This window comes from Cavia porcellus, unplaced genomic scaffold, assembly GCF_034190915.1.
Source record: "Cavia porcellus strain 051 isolate PalLab524CR breed Dunkin Hartley unplaced genomic scaffold, mCavPor4.1 scaffold_9, whole genome shotgun sequence".
NCBI classification, from domain to species: domain Eukaryota; kingdom Metazoa; phylum Chordata; class Mammalia; order Rodentia; family Caviidae; genus Cavia; species Cavia porcellus.
Genome location: NW_026947492.1, coordinates 23,896,592 through 23,920,316, shown reverse-complemented (window position 1 = coordinate 23,920,316; position 23,725 = coordinate 23,896,592). Strand labels below are relative to the sequence as shown.

The following is a 23,725-nucleotide window of genomic DNA, read 5'->3' as shown; positions in this document are numbered from 1 at the left end:
GTGAAGATGTGCAGGCATGTTCTAGCTGTAAGTGCACTTGGACTCTTGAAGGCTTGGGGTCCTGGTTTCTGTAGAAGATTCCTTGTCAAAGTACAGGCCACCTGTCTGTGGCTTTTGGAGGTCTGCTTTAGTTGAGCTGTCTTGTTTTTTCCTATTACACATTCTAAAATGTAGGGCTATGTATTTTTTTCGTCTTTTTTTTTTTTTTAATCCAGATGGGTAATGACCAACTGAAGGGAAGTCTTCCAATCCAATTGGTAATGTAACTATTTTTCTCTCCTCTAATGCTGCCTGCTCAGTTGGAGCTGCAGGTAGGTTTGTTTCCTGTGTTTCACGTAACAGAATGTTAAAGTGCTTGCCTGCCCTGCTATTCTTTGCAACCTGTACTTACTAAATCCTGGTGGAAACCACAATTTGGTTGCTACAGTAGATACAAATTAATGAATAGTGGTAATTTACTTGTGAATAAGTCAGTGAGTAAGTTGAGGGTACAAGCTTCCTCTATACAAAATGAAGGGTAGGACTAAGTGATCTCCAAGGTCCCTTCCAGCTATAAAAGAATGCGAGTGACTTATGGAAAGGTGATGAGTTCTAACTGTGTCTTAAGCACTGTCTAGTCACCCAAGAGAACTGTCCATTGGGCTGTGTCTCTAAGAGCTTACAGCCTGAGTACAGAGTCAGTATTAATGTAAGGTGATGTACAGTTATATAATAAAATTGCTCTATGACAGTGATGGCAAACCTGTCAGTGACCAAGTGTGAAAATTGCAACCCAGAACCCACTTATCTGTGGGCAACACTGCAATCAGAGTGTGGAGGTTTTAGTGTGGAAAACAGAGTATTAGCCATGCTCGGCGGCTGGTGCAGCTTGGCTCGTTTGCCATCAGAGAGGCCTCAGTGTGTCTTCTGTGACACATGTGCCATAGGTTCACCGTTACTGCTCAAGGAAGTGGAAGAAAGACCAAAGAAAGATGGAGGAAGCAGGAAGTAATTGTGGGAGAAAGGAGGAAAGACAGTCTCTTGAAGGGGACCATTCCAGCGGAGCGTGGACAGAGGATCAGAGGCCCGACGCTTAGGAGTGAGTTGGTGGTGACGGAGCAGAGCACACACTGGCTTACTGCAGCCTTGGGGGCAGGCAAAGGAGAGTGGGGGGTGAGGTGTGTTGGCCAGGGCTGAGCTGCCTACGATTTTGAAAGTTGGGCAGAAAATAGGACAAAGAAAAGTTGCTTTTTAAAAATTAACGATAACCCCAAACCAACAAACAAGCACTGATTGTTTTATTTCCTGTTAGTCTCAGGATCAAAAAAGTATGAAAATTGATCGATTGTGTAGGTACCTTTAGCTCAAGCTTTAGAAACATTTCAGAAATAGCAAGTCATCGCAGGGTGAGTCACAGAACCCCGTGATCATACCGCTTGGTCATACTTGGAGCAGCAGTGTACCAGGTGGTGTGGCGGGCTGGCTGGCTGACTGCACTCAGGAGACCAGGAGAGCTGGGCTGGCTCTCGGTCATGCACCCCACTTGTCATGACTCCTCTTAGCGAGTGGACCCGATGTGACTGCACCACAGAAGCTGTCTTAGAATTGGTCTGCACTTGGGCCAAGGAGTGGGGACAGATCTAGCACTTTTACTACATCGTATATGAGTATCATTAGCTCAGAGAAATACGGGCTGCTTCTTGAGCACTTAGGCAATGTTCAGGGCTCCATGGAAATTAAAGAGATAAGAATTGTCAGTAGAACTAAGGAAGTGGAGCCAGGTGGCTGCTTGGTTTAAATCAAGTGTCTGAAAATTCTCATGCTAATCAGAAATGACAGACAACTGATTTACATAGTGAGCCAAAGCAACGCTGAATCCTAGATTGGGCACTCGATGAGAACTGGAATCCTCACTGGGGTCATCATCAACTGTTGTGTACTATGTCCGTCCTTGGGAATATGACTGAAGTCAGACACAGGAAGTGACCCTGACATGGCAGGCTCGCTCTAAACTTGAGTCATCTCTGAACCTCAGAATAGCATCTGTTTTTCTGGCATCTTTCCATAAAGTTTGAAAAAAGGCTGAAGACTAAAGAGCTCCTGTGTCAAATAAAAAAATATGTGTCCACTCTGAGTGAAAAAGATTTGGTGACCACTAAGGAGTGTGAGGATTGTGGGTGATTTGGAAAAGGTTTATTCTTTAAAATGTTTCTGGTTGCCATAGGAAAGAACCTAGACATTTGTGAACTATATTAATTTTCAATCTTGTATTGGACACTTCAATCAATTTTAAAGGATCTAGACACAAAAGAGAATGAAATATGATACCCACATCCCCTACCCTCCCGTGACCCTTAGTCAACTTGAGAGGACATCAGAATTAATCTTACCCTACTCAAGATAAGCAAGTTGGCAGCATCATAAAAGAATCTCCTATCCCTGTTGCCTGAGAAAGAAGTTTTCTGTTGTATCAAATGAATTATTTATAGTAAAAAAATAAATATTTTACATTACATTGAAGTCAGAAGTTGCTGCTAAGTAATTAAGGGTTAAAGAGTGGACTGGACTGGACTTTCTTCATTGCAAGTATAATGCATTAAGATCCCCCTTAAGGCTTCAATTACAGTGATTTTCTAGTCACATGAGAGCACATTCACAGGTATACTTTTTGAAGGGTTTTTTTTCCCTCAGAGCTAACTAGAATCTTCCTTTGGTGTTTCAACAACTGATGAATGAGTCATTATAGCCTAACTAAATATTGATCTCTGTATTCTTCGTGTGAAGTTGATTCTGTAGATTGGCTCTCCATGGAGCATGGGGTGTTTTTCCTGTGGTTGTGACTGATTTGCCTTGAGCCATCTTTTCTCACTTGGATTCCCTCTCACACTTGCATGAATTCACAGGAGAGCTGGTCAGCATTAGAAGTGTGATCTGTGATTTAAAAAAAAAAAAAGCAAACTTTCTTAGCATGGCATCCTAACCAGCAGAACTAACTGGCTTCCTTGGGAACTCGTCCTCCAGATTTCTAAGTAGAAAGCGCTGCAGTGCATAAATTTCATTTTTGATATGTACTCGTGTCGTGTCTCAAGAACAAACACATTCACATAAAGGAAGCAAGTTCATTTCATTTTCATTCCTTACATTGAGATCTTTAATTCATACAGTGAAAAATTCACCTTGTGTGCGCTTGAGTGTGTGTGTAGGGGTTTACTGGGGATTGGACCCAGGGCCTTTTGTATGATGGGCACACCCCCAAGCTTTTTAAGCATCGCTTTCATAATTCCCAGAAGTTGTGCTGCTGTCATCACTACCGAGATATTACTATGTGTATATTCTATGCATACATTTGTGTTACGATTCCAGAATATTTTGATTTCCCCTCGGAGAAACCCCATGTCCATTTTCTTCTCCAACCCCACTCCTGGGAAGGACTAACTGTACTTCACTTCCTTTAGGACTCTTTTTTGTCAAATGTTTTAATGAAGCTTTTTTATTTTAATCAAGGACTTCGGGGAGTAATACGTGGCCAGCGTGCCGCCGCCTTCCATGCCCGAGTGGCTTCCCCACCTTTCCTTCCAATCTCCAGCTTTAGCATTGCTTCCCTCTGGGGTCTGGTTTTCCATCCCAGTCTTCCGCGGAAAACGCCCTCTTCAAAGTTATATTCTTCGGAAGAAAAACACACAGACATCAACATGAAATGACACACGCGCACAGTGTGACATTTCAAGACCCACTTGGGGATGACTGCATTTTCCGCCTTTGCCAGCCGAGTCTCCTCGCCCCGCTTGCGTCCTGGAACGGGCCTTCTGGGGTGTCTGCGATTGCAGGGAGTACCCCCTTCCCCCTGGCAGCGGAGCCCCTGAGCTCTCCGTGTCCTCACCCCAGCGCCGTATTTGTGTATGTCTTTCAGAATGCAGCTCTTCAGCATCTGTTTATTCGGAAGTCCTTCCGGCCTTTTAAATGTTTGCAGTGTGGGAAGGCCTTCCGGGAAAAGGACAAACTGGACCAACACTTGCGCTTCCATGGGCGGGAGGGAAACTGCCCGTTGACCTGTGATCTCTGTAACAAGGGCTTCATCAGCAGCGCCTCCTTGGAGAGCCACATGAAGCTCCACTCGGACCAGAAGACTTACTCTTGCATTTTTTGCCCAGAATCCTTTGACCGCCTTGATTTGTTGAAAGATCATGTGGCCATTCATATCAATGATGGCTATTTCACCTGCCCAACTTGTAAGAAACGGTTCCCAGATTTTATTCAGGTGAGTGTCGCTACTGAGACTCCTGTCTGTTCCCTTCTGTTGGTGAAAGAAACAGGTTTTTAGAAAGTCAAAAGTGCGTAGCACCTACATTTTCAACTCTTCTTTGAAATGACTTTATAATTGAGAAACTATGTTTTTTCTTAATTAAATTACTTTTGGAAGACAGGGGGAGTATTATGACCCTTCATTGTCCAGATCAGATATTGATATTTAAACATTTAAGTTACATAACAAGTAATGTACACCCAGATTTGGTTATAATTTTTAAAAGTCTGTCAAGAGAAAGGTCTATCAAAATCTTTATCAGTATCCATTAGCACTAAAACTTAGAGCCTGTAGAAGACATACTCCTGCTTCGGTGGCTGAAAACATCTCCCTGTCTCTGGTTTTCTGTTTTGCTTTACTAAGGTCATGCATTTTGGAAGGAAACATAAAAAGTTGGTATATAATACATTTTGAATCAAGCACTGACTGTCTCCCTGATTGTATGCTGTTGGTTGGAGCAAACTGGGTGAAGTTTAATTCTAAAATATTCATAATTTCATTAGACATTAAGTGTTAATAATTTTATATGCTAGTTAGTGAATAATTAAATGTCTTATAAAATACTTTAAATTTTTCTTTTCCTTTTTTTTTCTTTATTTTTTGGTCTTTTTCAAGACAAGATTTTCTATACAGTTCAGGTTGGTCTTGAACTCACTTTATAGCCCAGGCTAAACTCACCATGATCCTCCTGCCTCACCTTCTGAGTGCTGGGATTACAGGTATATGCCACAATTTTTAATAAAACATTATTAAAGGGAAAGAAACTAGGAGTTAATAATAATTTGCTAGTGTTGTGAGCCCTGTAAATTTTCTTGCTTCACACAGACAAAAAGAAAGGCTGCTAAGGCAGAATTTAATGATGAAAGAACTCCAAAAACAGTGACGCAAACTGTAATTTGATGTAACTCACTGCTTAGCTTCCATCCACAGTTCCTTTTCAGTTCTTTTTGGATTTTTATAGCTAAAAAGAGTTCAGAGCAATATTCTTTTTATTTATGGGGTTAGGAATTGACCTCAGGATGAATCTTAATTTTTTTATTCGTTACCTAAACGTAAAGGAAACAGTCCCAGTTAAGGGGAAATGACGTCACCGTGTTGTCTCATCACCACATTTGGGTAATGTTTTCTACATTGTTTGGCTCATGTCTTTGATTCTTCAAAACCTGCTTCTTCTGTTCTGGTTTTGGTGCTGGGGATCAAACCCAGGACCCTGCAGCTGCTAGGTGAGGTCTCTGCTACTTGGGCTGCCCCCATCCTGCTTTCATTAGAAGAAGTAAAGTGATTGGTTATTACAAGGGGATGAGTTGCTTCTGTACTTGCTGAAGGCAGAAAGAAGTGTGGAAGAATTTTTTTGTCTTCTCATAGATAATATTTAGCAAGATTCATTTAAATTCATAGAATCCTTTTTTTTAAGATAAAGAGACACTTGAGTAGCAAGTGGTCTGGCCTTTGATGAAGATGACATTGCTTCGCCCTCTGTCCCCAGGGAGGCTGAGATTTGCAGGGCTTTCTGGCAGCTTGTGTGGTTTCCTTGTGACCGGGACAGTTTTGGAGGCCATCGTCAGACCTGCCTGGGTGGCTCGCCCGGGTTTTCGCGGATCCTCGGTGGCGCGCGGGCGCCCCCTAGCGGAGGCAGCGCCCCCCCGCCCCCCCCCCCCCTCGGGCGGCTCCTTCTGTGCCCCAGTGCCTGAGTTTTTCTCCTGTCTTCCTGCCAGGTAAAAAAGCACGTGCGCAGCTTCCACTCGGAGAAGATTTACCAGTGCACGGAGTGTGACAAGGCCTTCTGCCGCCCCGACAAGCTGCGGCTGCACATGCTGCGGCATTCGGACCGCAAGGACTTCCTGTGCTCCACCTGTGGGAAGCAGTTCAAGGTAGGTGGCCTGGGCACAGCCTGGGCACGGCCCACCCTGCGGTGCTTAGCGCCCTGGGAATCCAGCTGCGAGGCGACAGTGTCCCTGCATTTCATCCGCTTAGCACCTCTGACCAAGAACTGAGATTGGAATATACTTTGGCTCTCCTATTTGGCTTAGTTATAAAATGAAGGGGACAAACTTAATGTCCCAAACAAATTCAGATTCCCAAATATACCAGTAGTGCATGTTCTGCAAGAACCCAAGCGTGCCAAGTGTGCAATGACCAGCGGAGCTCACTGCCCTGAGTAATTCCTGGGAGACCCATACATTTTCCTGCCTTCCAAGCCAGGCAATTTTCCTGAGAACTTAAAGAGTGTCACAGGGGAAGCAGGGCTGTCAGCTGGGAAGCATGAGCATGAGAGGCTTAGATCCCTTTGCAGACTGTTAACGATGTCAGGATTAAAATAAAAAATTGTGCATGTGAGTAACCTTCCTGGAATGTAGGGGAAACCAAAGAAAATCCTGCAGGAGACTCAGCGGTAAGAACAGCTTAGACAGATGTGAGAGGCCGGGCCTAGTGGTGCACGCCTGTACTCCCAGCACTCGGGAGGCGGAGCAGGAGAATCACTGTGAGTTCAAGGCCAGCCCCAACCCTGTCTCAAAAAAGAAAAACAAAAATGTGAGAATAATCATATAGCATCACTGGGAAATGGTGTGATTTTACACAGACGTCACTGAGGGACATGGCTGAGCAAGCTTATAGGTCACACTGTCATAGAAACTGGAAAGAATCAGAAGCAGATTCTCATGCGGGGAAAACTTGTGTAGAACATGAAGACACTGAAGAAAAATAGAAAGTGATTTTCAGAGCGTGAGTATTGTGGTATGTGTATTGTGAAACATGATTGCAATGGCTTTCAATGTGTAGCAGCATGATTTTAGAACTGTATAGAGGACTCTAGGATGGATAAACGTTCATTGGTTTTTTTTCTGTTCTTTATTTTGGGTGGCATTGAACCCAGAGCTCTGTCTGTGCCAAGCATGCGCTGTAGCACTATAGGTGACCTATACCCAAAGCCCCATGAACTGATTTATATTAAAAGTTCTCTCTTTGATGTTCACATTTGACCATCTGTCCACCCTATCCATTCAGCATCTTTGTATTATTTTATGCCTGATACCATTTTATCACTTAGGATTTTTTAAAAGCCAAAATAACAAACTTTCTGTTTCCATTTTCACCCAATATATCAGACACGGATCAGTCAGAGAAGCAAAACTTTTGTGAATACTTTAGAATGAGGAATTTTTTCCTAGAACTAAGAACATAAGTATGGAAGCTCATGCGGAAGTGAGGGTCTGAAGGGAACACTTAGGGGATCAAAGCAGGTATCAGAGCTCTTTCTGAAGCACTGGGCAGGTGGCCAAACAAAAGCTTGACTAAGGACCTGGGAACCCAGGCACTCCAGGCGGTGGACGCCGTGGAGCTGCAGTTAGCATTGCTCCTGGGTTTGGCCAGTGGGGCTGGCACTCAGGAAGGAGTCTGCCGTCTGAGTGGGAGGGAGGGTTAGTGGGGAGCCCCTGGCACCTCCATACCTGCTGCTACAGTGGCACTTTGAGCTGCTGGGGTATGCCTGCTTTGTTCCTGCCTTCCCATCTGGTGTGCGTTTCTCTCTTGGAATCATATGGGGAAGTGCTTCTTTTTAAACACAGGCTGAGTTAGCTGAGTTGACATACCATCAGTGCATATTTTTATTTGGTTGGTTTTTTGTGCATATTTTTAAAGATGGTAGCCAGAGTGAGTTTTCTGGAGAATAGGTGTGACACCATGACCCTTCTGAAAAAGCTTTTATCTCTCCACTCCTGTAGGCGTAGTTCTTATCACATAGAAGACACCATGGGACAGTGGTGGTAAACCTTTTAGAGCTTCCAGTGATATGATCAGCCCGCTGCAGCCCGGGTGCCCTAGGTTCCTGCCATTGCTATCTGACCTGGTGCCTGATGGCCTCTCTAGTTCTCACTACTGCTTTGCATCTGGCTGTACAGAGTCACATGGATCCACTTCCGTGTCTCCTGGGGCCCGTTCATTTGATTTCACTCCTTCCTATCCTTGGTTAGAAATGAATTTCCAGACTCTTGCATCATTTCACCTGTCTTTTCTATTTTATTTTATTTTTTTTTAAATTTTATTTAAGGAGAAAAAAAAGCAGAGAAAGGGTACAAGTTATACAGATTTACAGAAAAAAAAAATAAACAGTAGGAAATCACTAGTTAATGGATTACATATTGTCATCTTAGAAATAATTGTTCAAGTTAAAAAATTAAAGCTTGTAAAGTGGACATTCCAACAATGATACTGCAAACAGTTCTGTTCAATGATCCAATAAAACTCAGTGATATCCTTTTCTATCTTATACACTTAAATATACATGCAGTTATATAGTTTAGAGCACTTTCTTTTCCTCTCTTTTGTACAATGACTATTACACATTTTGGGTTTCATTGCTCCCATGGTTCTTACTACTTTTTTGGAAGAGAGTAAAACCAAATGTGACATAACAGAACAGAGTCGGTCAAATCAAAAGGGTGGACATAATAGATAATGTAAAAACATAATACAAGGTTTTCACCTGTCTTTTCCCTGGGGCATCGCTCGGTCCCTGGGTTAAGCACTGCTCCTGGGAATCCCCATAGCACCTTTTGTTGGTGATCCCATCGTGTGGTAACAACTTAGAGTTGCAGTTGTCTGTCCTGATAACTAAATTTTACAGTGTATATAAAAAATAAGGCAGGACCTTCTAGCGTTAGGGAATGCACACTTCAATTGGTTAATCAGACATCAACTATATTATGGATATTATAACAGAGGAAAGGATCGGGGCTGGGGATTTAGCTCAGCAGCGTAAGTGCCTGCCTTGCAAGCAGGCAGTCATGAGTTCGATTCCTGGTACCGATAAAAATGAAAAAGACCAAAAAAAAAATTGAGGAAAAGATGATTTGTTAAGAGAGAGATTAACTCTGATTTGGGGTAAAGGAGTGACTTCATAAGTAATAGATAAGATGACACAGTGATACTTTTTTTTTTCTTGCGGGGAGTTGAACCCAGGGCCTTGTTGTGCTAGGGAAGCATTCTACTGCTTAAACAAAGCCTCTGTATGAAAAGGTGGGAAGAACTAGTTGTGTAGAAGGATTCCCAGTGTTTACCAAGTTAGTAGCAGTTTAATAGTATTTCTAAGAGCAGTGATCTCCCCAGTGGATGGTGTCCAGGGCCTGGTGCATGCCAGGCAAGCACTGTACCACTGAGCCACACACCTTTTGAGTTTATTTAATGCGGGATGGGTTCTGCCGAATGTTCTAAGGACTCACATCAGCATGGATTATTGTATTACCAAAGTAGGACACAGCTGGACATAGGGGCACATGGTGCCATGCTCCATCTTGTAGTGGACAATACGAGTGCTTAAATATCTAAATCCATGATGTGGGAGACTTGAAAGAGATTCCTGCTGGAGTTCACTTGGGATTTTGGAGGACATCATTATGTTTATTGTAAGGTCTAAGAATCGAGCACACAGGGCTCTGTAAATCCAATATTACCTGTCACTCGTTATCTGTGTGTCTTACACAGATACACCAAATTTATTCTGGGTGCCCTTGGTTCTTGTCCACATAAATGCAGAGTCTTTCTTTAAAGGAGGAATCAGTGCCCTTCATATTTAAACCCAGGCTCACAGGAAGGGGGCTGTGATTCCGCCCCTCTGCACACGTCCTTCAGTCTCAGTGCTCCGGAAACTTGAGCGCCTCTCCCTAGGCTATGGTGACTGCTACTTTGTATTGATTTTTAAACATTATCCCTTGGGTTAAAATTTTCTATCCCCTTTGCAAACATTGTCTCCAAACAGCGAAAAGACAAACTTCGGGAACACATGCAGAGGATGCACAATCCTGAGAGGGAGGCCAAGAAAGCCGACCGCATCAGCCGCTCCAAGACCTTCAAGCCTCGGATCACGTCCACTGACTACGATAGCTTCACGTTCAAGTGCCGCCTGTGCATGATGGGCTTCCGGCGCCGGGGCATGCTGGTCAGTGCCTCCGCTCCCCCGCTTCTGTCATGCTGGTCAGTGCCTCTGCTCCCCAGCCTCTGCCGCTGCAGTGCACTCTGCTCATTACGTGTGTCAGTAGGTTTGCTCCGTGTCTGGAGGAGCATCCAGCAAACAGCCCCCATTTGGAGCCTCTCTTTTCCAATCTACCTTTGCCCTCCTGTATCGCTTTTCAGGTAACCTCTGGAAGGAGATCATTTCCTGCCCCTGTTTTGTTTGTTTGTTTGGTTTTGATGCTAGAGATTAAATCCAGGGCCTTGCATATCCTAAGCATGTTCTTTTAAGCTGCAACCCCAGCCCTCGGCCACTTTTCATTCTTGCTTTTGTTTTTCTTTACTCTTATTTTAAGTCTTTCTGCTCCTGTCCTGTTTTACTTCCCTCCTCTCTTTTGTATCCCCACATATACTTTCTGGTAAGGTCTACCTACATCTTCTCTCTGTTAATGATTCTTTGCCTCAGTTAGGAAATAGCAGTAGAAGAGAGCTTTCCCTAGGAACCAGGCGTGTGGTTCCAGGTCAGTGGAAGCCTCAGAGCACCCAGGTCACCGCTCTCAACCTATTCAGACCTTGTTACAATTGTAAAGTGTGTGTCTTCTAGGAACTAGAAAGTCACAGGACAAGATTTAAAATTCAGGACCTTACTTTGTGTCTCATTCAGTGCTGTCAGTCAGGCCCAGGCACTAAATAATGAAGGACAGTTTAAGTCAGGAGAACTCACCCAAGCAATTCCGTTGAGTGTGGTTTTCCTTTTTCCAACTGTTGATGGGAAGACTGTTGATGGGATCCACTGGGACCTGAATCCCCTTTGCTTCTGTGCCAACTCCCTTCCAGCGCCGGCTCCCGGCAGACGCCTCCGCCCCTGGGGATGCTGGGGCTTCATCTTCCGGCACTCCTTGTCGGAGGCGTGCGTCTCTGATGGGATCTCTTCTTTTCATTCATTTCTTTTCCCACGGTAGGTAAATCACTTATCCAAGAGGCATCCAGACATGAAGATAGAGGAGGTGCCGGAGTTGACTCTGCCCATCATAAAGCCCAACCGGGACTACTTCTGTCAGTACTGCGATAAGGTAAGAGCACCGGCCTGGGCACCGCCTGGGAAGCCTGGCTGGAGCCAGTTCCTGCGCAAAAGTGGGTGAGCACCTGCTCCCTGCCTTGCTGTACATTAACACACAGGCACGGAGGGAGTAGAAATGCAGCTCATTTCAATGTTTTGTCTTTTTAATTTGTTGCTGTTGTTTTTCATATTATCCCTTCTTCATGCAAGGTTTTTAAAAGAGATGTATTACCAAGAGCCTCGTATATGAATTTATTTTAAATTCCTAAGCTGTAAAATGAATGTTTATCACTTTACTTGTAAAGTATGGTAGATTTGGAGTTTCTAGAGGATTGAGCAGACTGTAAAAAAGCTTTATCGTGGTGGAGTACGCTATTTGTATTATTCCATTCTTTTTTTGTGTGCAGCTACAAGAAAGACAGAAAATAATGTATTATTCCCATGTGGGAATGCTCCTTATGTAAGACATCAATGTCGGCTTAAAAGTAAGAAAGATATTTTTAACATAGAATCCTCACTAAAGCCACTAGTGGCTATTTACCTTATCACTTGGAAGATTTTGGGTTCCTAGAACTGTATTATGTGTATCATGTAAGAGCTTTTACAGACAGATAAAAGGATAAACTGGCCTTACAAACAATTCTTTTTCTATATATGTTTCCCTTTTAAAATTTTGGGGAAAAGGTATGTTTGAAGTTACTGTCTTAGTTATATGCACAAACTTGAAGAGAGATACTTGGCATTATCTGTATTATCTTCGACTTTATTCTGATTTGTAGGTAATCCATACTGTTCTTCAATAAATTGGTTAATATCTTTTTCCTCCCTTTGGCTACATCAGTATTTTCTCCTCATTTTCTTAGAATGAAGTTGTTAGTTGCCTTAAGCAAGAAAGTGGGACAGTCCATGTACTGTTTCCATGGCGCAGTGTTTGTACTTGCAGGTTTACAAAAGTGCCAGCAAGAGGAAAGCCCATATTCTGAAGAACCATCCAGGAGCTGAGCTCCCACCAAGCATCCGGAAACTCCGCCCTGCAGGCCCCGGGGAGCCAGACCCCATGCTCAGCACCCACACCCAGCTGACGGGCACCATCGCCACCCCACCCGTGTGCTGCCCACACTGCTCCAAGCAATACAGCAGCAAGGTGAGGCCCAGTCTCCCGACCACTGCCCGCAGCAGGCCTCCGTGTGGAGCATCTTGAGAGCAGACAGCTTCTCATCCACATGGCTGGGTGACTTCTCTGAATTGATGGGGGGCTAAAAGAGATACCCCAGCCCCTCTAAGTAGGGACGATGGCAAAGAATTTGAAGAGAATATTGTGGATTCCTCAGAATGAGGGCTACCTACCCGTGACTTCTCCTTTGCCATTGGCTTGGTGAGGGTAGGAACTAAAATGGTCATCCCCGAAACAGGGTGGTCATTGCTGTGTGACTGCTTATCAACGGTATTACTGGGTGGGGGTGCCATAAGGTTTTGGACCTTACCTGGTAGGAGCAGGTGAGACTTTACTGCCCCACCTATGATACCCTTGTGTTACTTTGGGGAATGTAGGTATATGTTTGGGATCGCTCTAATTTTTAATTAATTAACTTAAGAGATGGAGTCTTGCTGCGTTGCTCAATTTGGCCCGAACTCCTGGGCTCAAACAGGTCTGTTGCCTCAGCCTCCCAAGTAACTGAGAATACAGGTATATACCACCCTGTCCAGCAGATCTGCCTGAGTATTTATTTAGCAGTGCTGGATCCAGCTCAGGACTTTTCACATGCCAGGCAAACACTTTACCACTGAGCTACATCCCCAGCACTGATTTCTTATTTTTTTGAAAGACACAAAATAAAGAGCCGGGCATGTAATCCCAATGCTTGGGAGGCTGATGTAGGAGGGTTGCAAGTTTGAGATCAGTCTGGGCTACAAAGTGAGCTCAAGGCCAGCCTGAACTGCATAGCGAGACCCTGTCTCAAAGAGACAAAAAAAACCCACATAAAATAAACAACCTTCTCATCTTTGGGAGGTTGAAAATAATTTCAGTTACTATTCCTGGTCTTGTCTTAACTTTTCAGACCAAGATGGTCCAGCATATTCGAAAGAAGCACCCCGAGTACGCCCAGCTTCCCAACAGCATCCACACCCCGCTAACGACTGCTGTGATCAGTGCCACCCCAGCTGTGTTAACGACAGACAGTGCCACTGGAGAGACTGTGGTGGTGAGCACGTGAGGAGGAAGAGGGTTTGTTCCCCATTCCCACTGTCCCCCTGTCTGTGCCCCCCGGATCTGTGCACCCCGAAGCCCTGTCAGCCTTGGGATTTAACTGGCTGCAGAGGGAGCCCACTTTCCTTCAGTTTGTCACACAGGTGTTATGGCGTGACTGGTCCCCTGGTCAGTGCTTTCCAAATTCTCTGTCAAAGGCATAGCAAGAGATTTTCGGTGTTGCCTCTGTGCTGCGATACTGTCAGGACCTCTAGGGAGGCTCCATGGAGTCAGGCAGCCACTCAGTGCTGATGTGCAGTTCCATGATCCACTGGCCTGATGTGTTAAATCAGCTACCTATGGCAGTGCCACCAGCTAATCACGTATCCTGCATGACTTTTCTAGACAACAGACCTGCTGACCCAAGCAATGACAGAGCTCTCTCAGACCTTAACAACAGACTACCGGACACCACAAGGAGACTACCAGAGGATTCAGTACATCCCCGTGTCTCAGTCCACGTCCGGCCTCCAGCAGCCTCAGCATATACAGCTTCAAGTGGTGCAAGTGGCCCCGGTATGGCGTGATATTCCTTCCTCTTTACCTTTGTGCATGTCCTTCGCTCGAGATGGGTACGGGCTCTGCATGGTAGGCTCCTGCGCGGAGACTCTGAGGGCCCAGTGTCTGTGAGTGCCACCTCCGCCTCCCTTGCCAAGCTGACGCGTCTCTTCAGCCCAGGCTCCAGGGCGTGCAGTCGTCCTGCGCTGCTGCACAAGTACCAGCAGCACCTCGTTCGGAGCCTCGACCGCACCCTCACCGTTTGGTAGCTTGATTACTGGATGATGAGCCATTCTGATAAACCTTTAGCCGGGCATCAAACGACCTGTATCAGTGAAAAGTTATAAAGAATAATTTTGATTTATTTCATGAGTATCAGTACCCTTTTAGTACAGAGGTACAATAACTATGTTCTTTTGCCAGATTATGAATATTCTCAATGATGAGGGACCTATGAAAAGGAATGCTCCCAGGACTGTCTTTCATTTAATTATGCTCTGGAGAAGTATATTAAAGACATAAATGAACAAACCTGTTGCTTTGGAATAATTTTGCCTTAAAAAAATGCATTTGTGAAAAAAACCATTAATTTAAACTAACATGATTTTAAACTGACAGAAAGTGTGAGTCATCCATCTCACTGACAGTTGTTCATTCTGTCTTATTTTCTGTTTCCTTTTTTTTTGGTGCTGGGGATTGAACTCACAACCTTGCGCTTGCCGAACAGGTGCTTACTCACTGGGCTGAAACCCCGGCCTTCTGTCGTTTTCTTATGAGAAGATTCTTAGCTTTCGGCTTTGTGGGGAGCCACAGGCTCTGAAGGTGCCTAGAAGCATGATAAAAGTGCACATTGCTCTAGAGGAAGAGCCCAGGTTGACCAGTGTTTCAGGGGTCTCTGGGATATGGACGAGATTAGAGACTGCTGCCGAGTGGGTCACCAGTGACAAACTAAAAACAGGTTCTCTGCTCTGATCTCGCAGACAAGGTGGAGTGCCATTCAGTCTCCTTGAAATCTGGGGGATTTCAACCAAATCTGTTGATTCTGAGGGCTTGTGCAGTTTACGTGTACTAGCAACCATTTTCCTTGTCCCTCTTCAGAAGGCTGCAAGCCTCTGCTTGAGAAGCACGCTTCTTCAGACTGTCTTTGTCTCTGCTCTTGGCCAGTTTGGCCTTGGTGTGAGTCTTCTGGGAGTGCAGCACTGGGTTTGAAGTTTCCTCCGTGCTTCTCTTGCTCTCAGGATATTGGATTTTTTTTTTTTTTTTTTTTTTGATATTGGATTTTTTAAAGTACTCAGAATGATCCTCCTGCTCTAGAGGAGGGTTGGCACACTTTCTATAAGTAGATCAGAGCGTAAATAACTTGCACTTGGCTGGTTTCACATCTGGGACGGCAACCTGATACCTTCCAGAGGGTATGGCCTGGGAGGGAGGTGGCAGGGGACGGGGTGACCTGCCCTGCTGGACTACCAGTCTCCTGTTTTCTTGCCTGGGGATCCCGGCGGCAGCGAGGGAGCACCTGAGGTTCCTGGGCCTTGTACAATTGCTATTTGCTGGCCAGGGATTTTTGGCGGGGATCTGAAGGGTTTAAGGCCTTCACACTGAGCTACATCTGCAGTCCTTTTTAATGTTGCTAAATTGCCCAAGCTGGATTTGAACTTTGAGTTCTCCTGCCTCAGCGCCCCTCGCCAGTGCCGGGATTACAGCCCTGCGCCTCCACAGCCCTTTTAAGGATGTTGCTTTCCTCTGATCTCTCTCTTCGGAAGGATTTCCCTTAACCTCAGTCAGCACAGTTTTGGTTTCTGAGTCTGTTTTTCTCCCTCCAGGCCACGTCCCCTCACCAGTCTCAGCAGTCCACTGTGGACGTGGGCCAGCTCCATGACCCTCAGACCTACACGCAGCACGCCATCCAGGTGCAGCACATCCAGGTGACCGAGTCTGCGGCCCCTGCCCCTGCGTCGTCCCAGGTACGCTGCACAGAAGTGCCCACGACGGTCATCCCTGCACGTCATCCCTGACCATTGAGGTGATGCCGTTCGTGGTAGACACACTGCATTGTCATTAGAGTCCCCTGTCCCAGTGGAACCCTGTGACTCCATAACCTGGAGACAGCGTTAGCCTTGATTCTTATTGCAGCAGCTACACTGGAATCCTGACATTACTGGAGTATTATCGTGTGTTATTGTGTTCGTAAGATGGAAGCCATCTTTGAAATACATAGGGAAGAGTGGGAATTCAGAAGAGGGAGAGAATATGTGTGGTTAGGAAATCTAAAATCACCTGTGAAGATGTGATCTTTGCATTAGGTCTTAACACAAGAATAGGGTGCTGACCTAACGTGCGGGGAGGCACTGTGATCCAAATAAACGCTCAGTGTGATAAAAGAGGGAGATGGAAACTGCGGAATATTTATAGGAAATCGTAGTGGATTCTGCGGGGAACAGAAAGCGGTGCTCGGAAGGAAAGCTGGCAGGCAGCGTGGAGTAGGAGTGTGGAGAGCTTTGAATGGCCAGCGAGGAGCAAGCCACTCCACCAGGCGCCTGCCGTGTCCCCTGACCCGCTCACCACTCGGTGGGGGTGTCCGAGGCAGTCTGGAAGAAACGGTGACACGGGGATGGTTTCCCTTTGGGTTGCAGATTAGCCCTTTGACACTGGCAAGTTGGTTCACCTCTCACTTTTAAAACTTTTATATGATGTAAGCAATTATACTTTCACTCATTGTGTTTCAAACAACTTCATGGAAGTTAATTTTTTGAGTACTCTTGCAGCTAATCCTTAGAAACAAATGAGAATTTCAGAGTTACGATTGGGTTTCACTAATTTGATTCTTATTTAAATATTTCTACTCTAGCACTAATACTTTCAGTCATAATTCACAGCAGTCTGCTTTCTTCTTTCTGTTATTTGTGAGTCCTAAATCCATTGGAATTTCTCAATTTCCTGCCCTTGTGCCCTTCTTCTCCCTAGGTGGCCGGGCAGCCCTTGAGTCCCTCTGCCCAACAGGTGCAGCAGGGGCTCAGCCCCTCGCATATTCCAGGCAATTCCTCGTCACAAGGGCAGGCCCTGCAGCAGCAGCAGCAGCAGCAGCAGCAGCAGCAACAGCAACAGCAGCAGCAGCAGCAGCAGAGCTCCTCGGTACAACACACTTACCTCCCCAATGCCTGGAACTCCTTCCGCGGCTACTGTGAGTAAGGAGAGGGGGCCACGCCGGGCAGTCAGCTTTCTGATAGGCTTTTGGGATTAAAATGTCAATTACCCATTTTCTTTTTGTTGTTTTGTCTTTGAGACAAGGTTTCACTGTGTAGCCAGACTGGCCTTGAACTCACGGGGTTCCTCCTGTCTCAGTATCCCAAATGCTGGGATTGCAGGTGTGCACCACCACGCCTGGCAGCTGGCCATTTCTTGCACACTATGGTTGCATGTATTTGAGTGAGTTTCACGACACACCTCAAGGCCTTGTTTTGATCTCAGAGGGCCGATATTTTCAGAGACATTAGCTAATTTTCTAGAGGAAGTGCAGGCAGGCAATTTAAGTAGAATAGATGAATAGAGGGTATGTTGATGTTAATGACTTGTTTCTTCTACCAGTATTTATTGAATGTTTTTGTATTCCTCACTGGCTCGACCCAAAGGATTCAAAGATTAATATTGATATTAATATCCAGCGTACCACAAAATAGTAATGTCAGCCAACTTTCATTGTGCTCTTACATATTCCAGGAATGATTCTAAATCCATGCATCACCTTCAGCATTTACAAAACCCTACAAGAGAAACACAGTGTTATTTGCAATTACAGATAAGGCACTTTAGGTATTCACAGCTTGACATAGCCAGTCAGTGGTCTGTGGGGCTGGAACCTAGGAAATCTGGCTTCCAAGTTCACCTCCCCATGCTACCTCTCTTGGCTGAAAAGGATCATCATCTAGCAGAGGAGGTGCATCAATTTGATTCTAAAGCCCTCGGTCACTGCTGTGGTTTTAGCATGCAGCTGGCTGTCAAGCAAGTGGAAATCTTGGCTGGAACCGCAGTCTGGGGTATGGACTGGAAGCCGTGAGCCGTTTATCATGGAAGATGTGGGAGGGACAGGAATAGAAGTAACAGTCTTTAGCAGTGGCAAGAGAGGAAGAAGGTGCCGAGAGAGGAAGAAGTAGTATTGATTTTTCTTCTAGTATTGATTTATTTTGGGGGAAGATCTGTCTGTGTTCTGACTGACCTTGGTTCTCATGTAGGTTTGCTATGGAGCCAGGCTGAAGTTCCACCGTTTAGTTATTTGTGTGACCTGTTCACCTAAGTATTGGTGGCTTCAATACTAGCCAGGGTCTAGCCAAGAAAAGACCCTCTTACTCGCCCTGGACACCGCAGAATTTATGCTCAGTTTAATCCCTAAGAAAAAAAGTGGAGTCATGAAGATACTGGTGGTAGCAATAGTTGCCACCAGTTAGCATTCCAAAATGAAGATTCTGGAACTGAAACTTTTCTCTTAGGAAAAAAATGCCAAAGTTATATAAAAATAGAGAGAATGAAGAATAGTATAAGAACCCTCTATTCTCATCATCCAATTTCAGCAATGAACTCATAGCCACCTTGTCTGAATTCTATCCTGACGTTCTCTCCCATCCTCCAGCTGGATAAGAATCCACTGTATCATGTTCATCCATACATTTTTTGTATGTGTCTTTAAGACTATTGGGGGATGCTTCTGGGGGTCAAGCCTTGGGCCTGGGGCATGCTGGGCAGTTCTCTGCCATTGAGCTGCATCTCCAGCCCAAGACTTATTTTTTAAAAATATACCATTATCACAACACAATATCACACCTAAAAATAAATGACAATTGTTTACCCACAAATATACTTCAAAAATTAGTGAGCGTTCATATTTCTGTGATTGTTTCAAAGTTTTAAAAATAGTTGGCTCTGAGTTTGGGGTTCTTTTTTTTTTTTTAATACACTCATTCTGGATATGGAGGGGTTCTTTTTAATATGTGTTCACTTTCTCTTTATTTTGTGTTGCCATTTCCACATTGAAGAAAATGAGCCACTTGTTCTAGAGTTGGTTTCCATATCCTGGATTTTGCTGGGGCATCCTCATGTCATTTAACATACATTTTGCTTCCCATGGCCTCATAGTTAGGTCTGCAGGTTTGGACCTGGCAGGATCAGGTTCAGTTTCTTCCCATAAACTACCTCAGAGCTGACCAGGCAACACGTCACTTTGGTTGTCTGTCTTTTTTATGTTTATTCCTAAGCTCAGTTATTTTATCAGAGAGCTCTTCCATAAGGAAACATTGCTTTTCAACTTAGATGACTTTATAGTCTATCTTAATTCTTTGCCTGCATCGATGAAGGTCTGTGTTTACAGTTGGTTAATGTATTGAATAAGCACAGTAGGTGAAGCTTCATCGGTAACCAGGGTGATTATGGATAGGCCACAGTCATTTTAAATTTCAGTTTAAATAGTCTTGCTTTGGTGGCAAGTTAATGGTCCCACTAACATAGAATGAATAAATTTTAAGTGGATAGTAAAGAAATGGCTATCCTGATTTCTGTGTCTTTTCACAATGACCTACAGGATTATATATAAATTTCTGCAAAAAATATGTGATGTAAAACCTATTAGCAGGCAAGATGCTTCCCGCTCATCTTGTTCGGCGTCTGCTCAGTCAAACGAGTGTTTTGCCGGGGCCTCTTGGAATTGGCTGAATCTCAGTCTTTTTAATCCCAAGGGCCATTTAGAGACCACGAAGAGGATATTAGGGTGAACTTTGTTTTTAGTCTGGTTTAATAAACTGGTGATGAAATAACATTCATGTTGGACCCAGTTGTGATTGCTAAGAACCAGTGGATACATCTGTGCCACGAAGTCATACCTGAGTATAAAAGATAAAAATATTAGGCCAGGTAGATAAATATGACTTACTTTAACATTTTTTAAAAAGTGTTAAATATTTGCGTTGGTAGATATTCAGAAGCCACATTGAGTGGGGATGCATTGTTTCTGACCTTTGGCAGCCTCTCTACTCAGCCAATTTATCCTCATGAGAGTCCCTTTCACCCTGCCAAAAAATCACATCACCGGATGACTATCACAGCAAGTAAACCCACAGGAAATGTCCAGTGGGGAGCATGGCACGAGTTAGGTGCACTGTCCTCAGCCTACACTGGTTTGACTTAGGATTTTTTTTTTTAACTTTACATTGGTACAAAAGCAAACCCATTTTGGATTCATTTTTTTCTCTAGCTCTATTTTTTTTTGGTCTTTTTGAGACAGGGTCTCACTATGTAGTTCAGGATGGCCTTGAGCTCATTTTGTAGCCTAGGCTGGTCTTGCACTCACAAGGATCCTCCTGCCTCAGCCTCCCTAGTGCTAGGATTATAGGCATGAGCCACCATGCCTAGCTTTTTCTCATTATTTTGAGACAAGGCTTATTTATGTTGTCCAGCCTGGTCTTAAACTCCCAGGCTCAAGGGATTTCCCTGCCTCAGCCTCTTGAGAAAACTACAGGAGTTCTTCACCACTCAGTTCTTTCTTGATTTTGGCTTTCAATACATTGTCGATTAACGTGACCTATTGAATACTTTATTATAAAGTAGAATTTGTTTTAGATTATTTTTCCCAACTATAGGCTAATGCAAGTGTTTTGAGCACATTCAGGTAGGTTAGGTGTATTAAATGCACTATGATATTTCAATTTAACAATGGATGTGTTGGGCTGTCACACCATTATATGAGTAGAGGAGCGTCTGTGTTTGTTTCTAGAACTTACATTAAGTCTTGGGTCACTGAACTTCATAATTTCCTTTTTTCCAGCATCTGAGATTCAAATGATGACCCTTCCCCCAGGTCAGTTTGTGATCACCGACAGTGGAGTGGCAGCACCGGTCACCGCGGGCCAGGTGAAGACGGTGGCTCCGGTAAGCGCCTTGCCCACGCGGTGCCCCCGTGGGGCCCCCATCCCAGTTTGGTTTTGGTGAGAGGTCTGTTTTCTGGTGTCTCTCACCAAAGTTCCACGAAAGCTGGGTCTTTATCCTGTTTTGGGAGACTGGGCTTTGGCAAATGCTCGGTAAATACCCACTCAGCTGGTAACTGTGAGCAGGCCCCAGATCCATCTGTGTGTGATCACATTTTTATGTGCTTCTTGGAGGCATTAGAGTCCTCACCATTACTTGTCCTCAGCTGGTCTGGGAAAGAATAATGCAGTGGTGATAGAGCTGTTTAAATTCATCGTCTCCCATGTGTGAAACATTGTTGTAAATTATCTCTAGTATTTAACTTGGGAAGATACAATGTTGACTCTATCTACTGCTTATATTTTTATCTTCACAGGTTTATTGTTACCTGCCTCTAAGTTTTTAGAAGACAGTATATAAATTTCAATTAAAAAATATTCTTGGAAAATCCTGTCTCAAAAAGACAAAAAAGAAAAGAAAAGAAACATACTCTTGGGGCAGGGAGCGTGTGCTTAGCATGCAGGAGGCTCTGGGTTCCATCCCCAGTAGCAAAAAAAGAAAATAAAAATTGTCTTGGATGAATGAGCTCTGGAGATCTCATGTACTGCACCATGACTGTAGCTAATAATGAATGATGTACACGAAAATTGCTAAGAGAATAGATCTTAAATATTCTTACCACAAAAAACAGTAAGTATGTGAGGTGATGGAGTTATTATCTTGATTTAATTACTTTACAGTGCATCGCCTATCACATCACCATGTTGCGCACCGTAAATGCATATACCTTTTGTCGATTATACATTAGTCATGCAGGGGGATAACAGAACAGTACCAGGGATTTTGTAGCTAGGGATTTTGGGATATTCCCAGCGGATCGTTATTTCCCAGGAGGCCCTAGAGAGAAGCAGCATAGCCAAATGACTGCAAAAACCTGATTTTCAAAAAACACATATGAAGAAAGCACTCCTTTCTCAGCATCCCACGTTGTATGAACAAGAGGTAGGGGAGATTATGCGAATCCACAGTGACATTGTTAAGTTGGTAACGAACACGGTAACTGATATAAAGTGGAACTGTCCCATTGGCATGGATGGTGCCTTCTCTGCTGGCAGATGTACTATGTGTGTGTGTGTTTGATTGGGGACTCATTTTAGAACCCCATTATGGCCCAGGATATTTCCTGTCCCCTGCACAATGCACATAAGTATATTTCCTGTATATTTTGGGGAGCTCATGGATTTTCTGCAGCATGCCTGCAGGGCCCCTAGGGGTTGGTGGATGCTAGACTGAGAACCCCCTCCCTACTACAGGAAGAGCTACATGGGGATTAAATCAGAATCAGGATCACTGCTTGGTGGGGGCCCAGGTGAATCAAATGAGTGCTTGGCTATGGCCTTTTTTCTGGACAGTGCTTGGAAAGGCCACTGTCTGAGTTTCTCTTGTGACTGCTTTTTCTCCCTGTGTATTAGGCAGTTTTGTGTTACTGTAACAATATAACAATTGTAAGAGGTCTATCTAGCTTGCGGTTTTGCTAGTTCCCGTTCACAGTCCAGCAGCCCTGTTGCTTTGGGCGTCGGACAAGGTGCATGCACATCACAGCAGAGCTCACAGCAGAGCTGTCTGTTCACCTCGTCCACCAGGAGGTGCAGAGAGGAAGTGAGAGGGCTCCACTGAAACACTACCATCCCTTGATAGGACCCTGCAGGGACCAAGCCTTCAACCCAGGGCCCTGGGGACAGTTACTCAATCCATAGGATTCTGCTTCTGCAGATGACCAGCCCCCCTTTGGACAGACATATCTTTTCTTTTGAAATGTTCACATGATGAAATGGCCAGCTTTCAGGTCTGTGATGCTTTTATGCTCAGAGGAAAAATAAAGAAAACAAAGACAACATGAGAATCCCCTTAAATTTACTCATACAAGAACTTCCTCTGGAGACATGGTCTCCTTGTGCCTTTTTAACCCTCTTGTGTGGTGTTGGGACAAAGGCCTCATATATGCCAGATGGTCATCCACCACTGAGCGACACTTCATTTCCTGTCCTGTGCTTTTCAGTAAAGTGCATATTTGATGGTAGCATATTTTGAATAACTTTACTTGACAAAATAAAACTTTTGGACCCAGTTAGTATTTTTTAGTTTTTCTGGTCTGACAAATTCTAAATCTGGGGCTCTTTGATCTTGATTACCTGTTTGGGGGCCAGATTGACTCTTTAAGGAAACTTTGGTCTTTTGATCCATTTTGTATTAATCTAAACATGTGGTTGACAGATTTCTGAATTTAGGTAGAATTTCTGAATTCTTTTTTTTTTTTTTTTTTGGTGTGTGTGGTGAGATTGAGGTCTCACTATGTTCTTCAGGCTGGCCTTAAACTCTCTGTATAGTTCACGCTGGTCATGAACTCTTGGCAACCCTCTTGCCTCAGCTTCCTGAGTGCTGGGATTGCAGGGGTATGCCACCATGACCAGCTGTTAAATTCTTAGGGACATTATAGAAGCGCATACTGTATTGTTGGCTGGTAGATTACATGGCGCAAACTTCTGCACCTAAAGTTCACGGTATGATTTGGTGATACCGCTAATGTGCTCCTTTGAATTAACCTTTGTAGCCAGTTATTGCGGCTGACCCACGTTCTGTACAGGAGAGAGCAGAAGTACCTGTCTCGGTCCCAGCGTAGCATGTCTTTGGTTTTCCGTCCTTCCCTTTTAGGCCCCAGATATTACAGATTCTTCTTTCCCTG

At 44.4% G+C, this 23,725-nt stretch overlaps 1 protein-coding gene across 3 annotated transcripts in view; it reads left to right on the top strand.

Annotated features, from left to right (window-relative positions):
- The window catches only part of Prdm10 (PR/SET domain 10), a 91,734-nt gene that overhangs the window by 64,937 nt on the left and 3,072 nt on the right, over positions 1 to 23,725 (top strand). The window contains exons 12-22 of one of the 3 annotated variants that reach the window (XM_063256081.1): positions 3,890 to 4,237; positions 5,998 to 6,153; positions 10,038 to 10,217; positions 11,191 to 11,301; positions 12,232 to 12,432; positions 13,349 to 13,492; positions 13,882 to 14,052; positions 15,858 to 15,998; positions 16,999 to 17,215; positions 20,843 to 20,946; positions 21,359 to 23,719. In XM_063256081.1, the coding sequence (XP_063112151.1) occupies positions 3,890 to 4,237; positions 5,998 to 6,153; positions 10,038 to 10,217; positions 11,191 to 11,301; positions 12,232 to 12,432; positions 13,349 to 13,492; positions 13,882 to 14,052; positions 15,858 to 15,998; positions 16,999 to 17,215; positions 20,843 to 20,946; positions 21,359 to 21,388 (1,803 nt within the window). In that variant the 3' untranslated portion in view covers positions 21,389 to 23,719. Of the gene's footprint in view, positions 1 to 3,889; positions 4,238 to 5,997; positions 6,154 to 10,037; positions 10,218 to 11,190; positions 11,302 to 12,231; positions 12,433 to 13,348; positions 13,493 to 13,881; positions 14,053 to 15,857; positions 15,999 to 16,998; positions 17,216 to 20,842; positions 20,947 to 21,358; positions 23,720 to 23,725 lie in introns of those variants that run through there. The other 2 variants (XM_063256080.1, XM_063256082.1) reach the window with 2 other exon arrangements.